The 4850-nt window shown below is 44.3% G+C and overlaps 1 protein-coding gene across 1 annotated transcript; it reads left to right on the top strand.

The window, feature by feature from the left end:
• The first annotated feature begins 365 nt into the window (after positions 1 to 365).
• Positions 366 to 911, top strand: LOC116020273. The gene has a single exon (XM_031260758.1). The coding sequence runs from the start codon at positions 366 to 368 to the stop codon at positions 909 to 911; it is 546 nt and encodes a 181-aa protein (XP_031116618.1).
• Positions 912 to 4850: the final 3939 nt, after the last annotated feature.

Genomic DNA, 4850 nt, shown 5'->3' with positions numbered 1-4850 from the left:
AACACAAGCTAACCAAGCTGGAGCTGCTAGCGAACATACATTAGTTACCAGAGACAAAAATGGTTCCAAGATAGTGCAAGTCTTTGAGGTAGAAAGTGGGGTTGATACGGAGTGCATGGCGGGTATGGAGTCCTTTCCCGAGCACTTTGGCGATCCTCCGGACGGGACGCAGCTGGACGACTTGGAACAATCGAGCTTGCTCGCTGATGGGAATGAATTGGAGCTCTCTCGTGCTGATGCCATGGAGTTGTGAGTTGCGGTTTTTTCTTACTATTTTTTCGTGCCCTCTTGTTTGTTGTTTGTTTTTGGGTTTGTTGTTTTCTTTGGTTTCTGGCTTTTCTTTCTCTTTTTTGTGTTTGTTTTCCATGAAGATTATAACCTGGAATTGTCATGGAGCAGCATCTAAGAGGTTTCTTAGAGCTGCCAAATGGATTGTTTGTAAGCACCGACCCAACATCTTCTACCTATTAGAAACTAAGATGTCTAGTGCCAATGCGGATAACGTTTGCATCAAACTTGGCTTTGACAAGTGGGCAAGAGTTGAGGCTCTTGGGTACAGTGGGAGTATCTGGACCCTGTGGTATGATATTTTGCAGGTTGATATTCTCAACTCTCACCCTCAGTTCGTGCATATGGCAATCAAGGAGATTTCAGGTAGAAAGTGGAATTTTTCAGTGGTCTATGGCAGTCCGTCGCTTCACCTTCCGAAGCGGCTTTGGAGCTCCTTAAGTAGGAACAAGGTTCTGATTAACCACCCCTGGCTCATTGCCGGGGATTTCAATGCAATTGTTAGTAATGAGGAGTCCTCGAACCCTTACAACCCGGGAGGTCACAAGAATGGAGATTTCAGGACTTGGATTTTCAATGAAGCTTTCGTGGACCTGGGGTTCTCAGGCCTGGAATTTATGTAGCGGAGATGAAAGGAAGAAGAAACGTTCAAGGGAGCCAGGCTCGACCGCGTTCTTTGCCCTATGGACTGGTTGGATATTATGCGGGACACTAAAGTGTCTCATCTCACGACCTTTGGTTCAGATCACTGTCCAGTACTCATTGATGTCGATAATAAAGGAAATATAGGATAGTCCAAATTCATGTTTCAGGGAGCTTGGACTAGTCACCGCTCGTTTCTTGACCTTGTGAGGGAACATTGGAACACCAATGATACTGTTTGGAAGAACAAAAACCTCATGGCTACCAAGTTTAAGGAGTGGAACCGCATTGTATTTGGAAATATTAATCACAAGAAAAATAAGCTGTTGAAAAGTTTAGACGAGATCCAACGGCATATGGACAACGCCAACCACGCTGGGTTAATCAAGCTTGAAAGAAAAATCAGAAAGGAACTTAATGTCCTGCACCAAGAGGAAACACTCTGGTTCTAACAATCGAGAGAAGAATAGATTGCCTCTAGATACCGAAACACCAAATTCTACCACGCTGCTACCAAGAGCAAGAGGGCAACGCGAGGGAGGCATAATTTTTTAGATGCCGAAGGAAACTCCATAGTCGAGGAGCAACAAATTGAAAAAGCAATCCAGGAGTACTTTACTAGTATCTTCACCAAAGACACGGATATTGATAGCTCTTGTATTCCATATGGTAAATTCCCTACACTGGATGAGGGGGTCTGGACTACCTTTAATGCGGAATTCTCCGTGGATGAGATCAAAGCCGCTCTTTTTTATATGAGCCCGCTGAAAGCTCCGGGACCAGGCGGGTTCCATGCTTCTTTCTATCAGAAAGTCTGGCCGGTGGTGGGGGCCTCTATCGTTAAGCAGGTGGATTTGTTTATGTGATCTGGAAAACTAGAAGAGGGAATCAACGACACTTTGATCACTCTCATTCCAAAAAACAGCTGCCCTACCGGTGCTAGTCAATATAGGCCAATCAGCCTTTGCAATGTCATATACAAAATCATTATGAAGGCCATAACCAACCGTATTAAATCCATCTTAAGGAAGCTTATTGGGCAAGAGTAAAGTAGTTTTGTCCCGGGTAGACAAATCACTGACAATATCCTTATTTACCAAGAAGTAATCCATTCTATGCGAACACGTCAGGGCAAGAAAAGGTTCATGGTCCTTAAAATTGACTTGGAAAAAGCATATGACAGATTGAATTGGGACTTCATCCGAGAAACCATTGAGGATGTGGGCATGAACAACGTTTGGACCAGGAATATTATGGCTTGTGTTGAAACCCCTAGATTGAACATTCTTTGGAATGGTTCCCAGCTCGACCAAATCGTTCCCTCTCGATGGATAGGCCAAGGCGATGCTATATCCCCTTACTTGTTCGTACTTTATATGGAACGCCTCAGCCACACTATCAAAGATGACGTTCATAAAGGAAATTGAAAGGACGTTCGGTTGCCCAGATTTGGCCCTATCCTCACTCATCATTTTTTGTTGACGATCTTGTTTTGTTTGCCGAAGCCTCGCAAGATCAAATATCTATCATATCGCAGTGTCTCGAGAGGTTTAGCAGGGCTTCGGGTCAGAAAGTTAGTCTGAATAAATCCCAAATCTTGTTCTCGAAGAACGTAAATAGCGAGGAAATTCGGAAGATTTCTGACATTGCAGGCATTCTGGCGACTACCAATCTGGGCAAATATCTTGGGGTCCCTACTCTCCACGGCAAGGTCACCAACAACCTTTTCTCCCCGTTGTTGGAAAAGATGGATGACAGACTCAGTGGTTGGAAGACTAAATTTTTTACTCTGGCTGGGAGACAAATCCTGGCTCAGTCGGTCCTCCAAGCAATCCCATATTATGGCATGCAAACATTATTAATGCAGCCGGTGTTTGGAGTGAGATTGACAAGAGAATAAGGAGATTTATATGGGGTGGAACCCCCGAGGCACGAAAATGCCATCTCGTTTGCTGGGAAACTGTCACTAAACCAAAGAACGCCGGAGGGCTCGGGATTAGATCGGCTAAAGATATGAACATGGGGTTTATGGCTAAACTCGATTGGCAACTCTTAACTAATAATGAGAGCCTATGGACTAAAATTCTGAAAGCTAAGTACGCCTAGGGAAAAACTGGCTTTGCGCCTTTGCGATGCTACGACCTAAACAGATATGCTCGAATGCTTGGATGGGTATTGTTGCTGCTATACCTATCATTCAGATGGGAGTCCGATTCCACGTTCGAGATGGAAGAACTGCCACGTTCTGGAAAGACTCATGGGCACATGAGAATCCAATTGCTGACAATTTCCCTAACCATGCGAACACCCACACCAACGACAGCTTGGTTAATCAGTATTGGGACAATACCAAGGGATGGAAATGGGAGATCCTACCTCCTCTCCAGGCAGAAACCAAGCAGCGCATGGAGCTCATGACACTGCAAGAAGGGGGAGGTGATGACAAACTGTACTGGAGCAAAGAGGCGACTGGTAAGTTTTCTACCTCTTCTGCGTACTCCATTACAATTGACTGCCCTTCTAACAAGCAGGAAAGGAGCTGGTCTAATATATGGAAACTGAAGATCCCCAGCAAATATAAGACTTTCTTATGGACTGCTATGCATAACCAGATAATGGGGAACGAAGAAAGAAAAAGGAGGGGGTTCACCATGGATGATAATTGCGAGCTGTGCCCGGGGGAGAAGGAATCAACACACCACATCCTCAGGAGATGCACAAGAGCAAAGGAGGTATGGAAGGCGGCTGCTTCTATAGACCAGCAGCAAAGCTGGAGATACCTTGATTTCAACGACTGGATTGCATATAACATTAATAGAACACCCGTGGACCCTGATGGTGGCGAATGGCCAGAGCGTTTCGCCATAGCTGCGTGGTGGATTTGGCGTTGTGGCAGAATCTTCAATGGTAATGAAGAGACGGTGCAGTACAAGTTAAGATTGCTCAAGGAAGCAGAATAGGAGATCGAGCGAGCATTCACAAGACAGAACACCAAACACAACACGGGGAGGAAGAGTAGAACCCTGCGGATCCGGTGGAGAGCAACGGCAGATCATCAAGTCACAATGAATGTGGATGGTAGCGTCAAGATAGGGACACACCGAGTGGGAATTGGATGTGTCATGAGGAACCGCAAGGGAGAGTGGTTGGAAGGATTTATGTGCAGAACCCCTTAAGGGAACCCGTCCTTGATAGAAGCGAGAGCTATTGAGAAGTGCCTAAGTTGGGCGTGGCAAAAAGGTGTTTGTAACATGGAAATTCAATCCGATGCTAAAAATGTGATCCAATGGATTCAAGAGGAGTTTATTGGGAGGGGGCCTCTTAGATAGTGCTTAGAGAAGATCAAATGGTACGCCAGCAGGGAGTGGAGGATCTCATTCCAAGCGATCTACCGTGAACAGAATAGAGTTGCCGATTGCCTGGCAACTTTCGGGGCTTATCAAGACGATGAGAGAAGGACTGTTGATGCTTGCCCAGTTGTAAGCAAGGAAGCCTATTTCGAAGACCTGCTGTATGTAACGCGACCGCGTAGAGTGGTGGAGTCAGCTTAATGCTTCGACTCCCCAGGGGTACCCCCCTCACGATTTGATTAAAAAAAAAAAAGAGAGAGAGTTAGGCCTAAAATGGGTAGAAAAAATGGCGGTCAAATTATTTAATCAAATGGATGGTTTAGATTTTTTAGATTTATATTTTTCCTTGAGATTTCCTAATTTATCCTTAATTATATGATTATCCGTTAAGTTTTCCGTTAAATATTCTCTTCTCCATTAATATTCCGTTAACTTTTAACTTACCCGTTAATTTCTATAAGAAATGTCTTAGGTTCAAACCTCATCCCAATCAAATTTGGCATAATAAAGTTCTTCACTCTATTTTACTCTTATAAATTAAATAAACTAGTAGCTACAACAAAAAATGAT

This window comes from Ipomoea triloba, chromosome 5 (genome assembly GCF_003576645.1).
Source record: "Ipomoea triloba cultivar NCNSP0323 chromosome 5, ASM357664v1".
Classification (NCBI taxonomy): Eukaryota; Viridiplantae; Streptophyta; class Magnoliopsida; order Solanales; family Convolvulaceae; genus Ipomoea; species Ipomoea triloba.
Note: the sequence above shows the minus strand (reverse complement) of the source record. Positions and strands in the feature narration are given on the sequence as shown.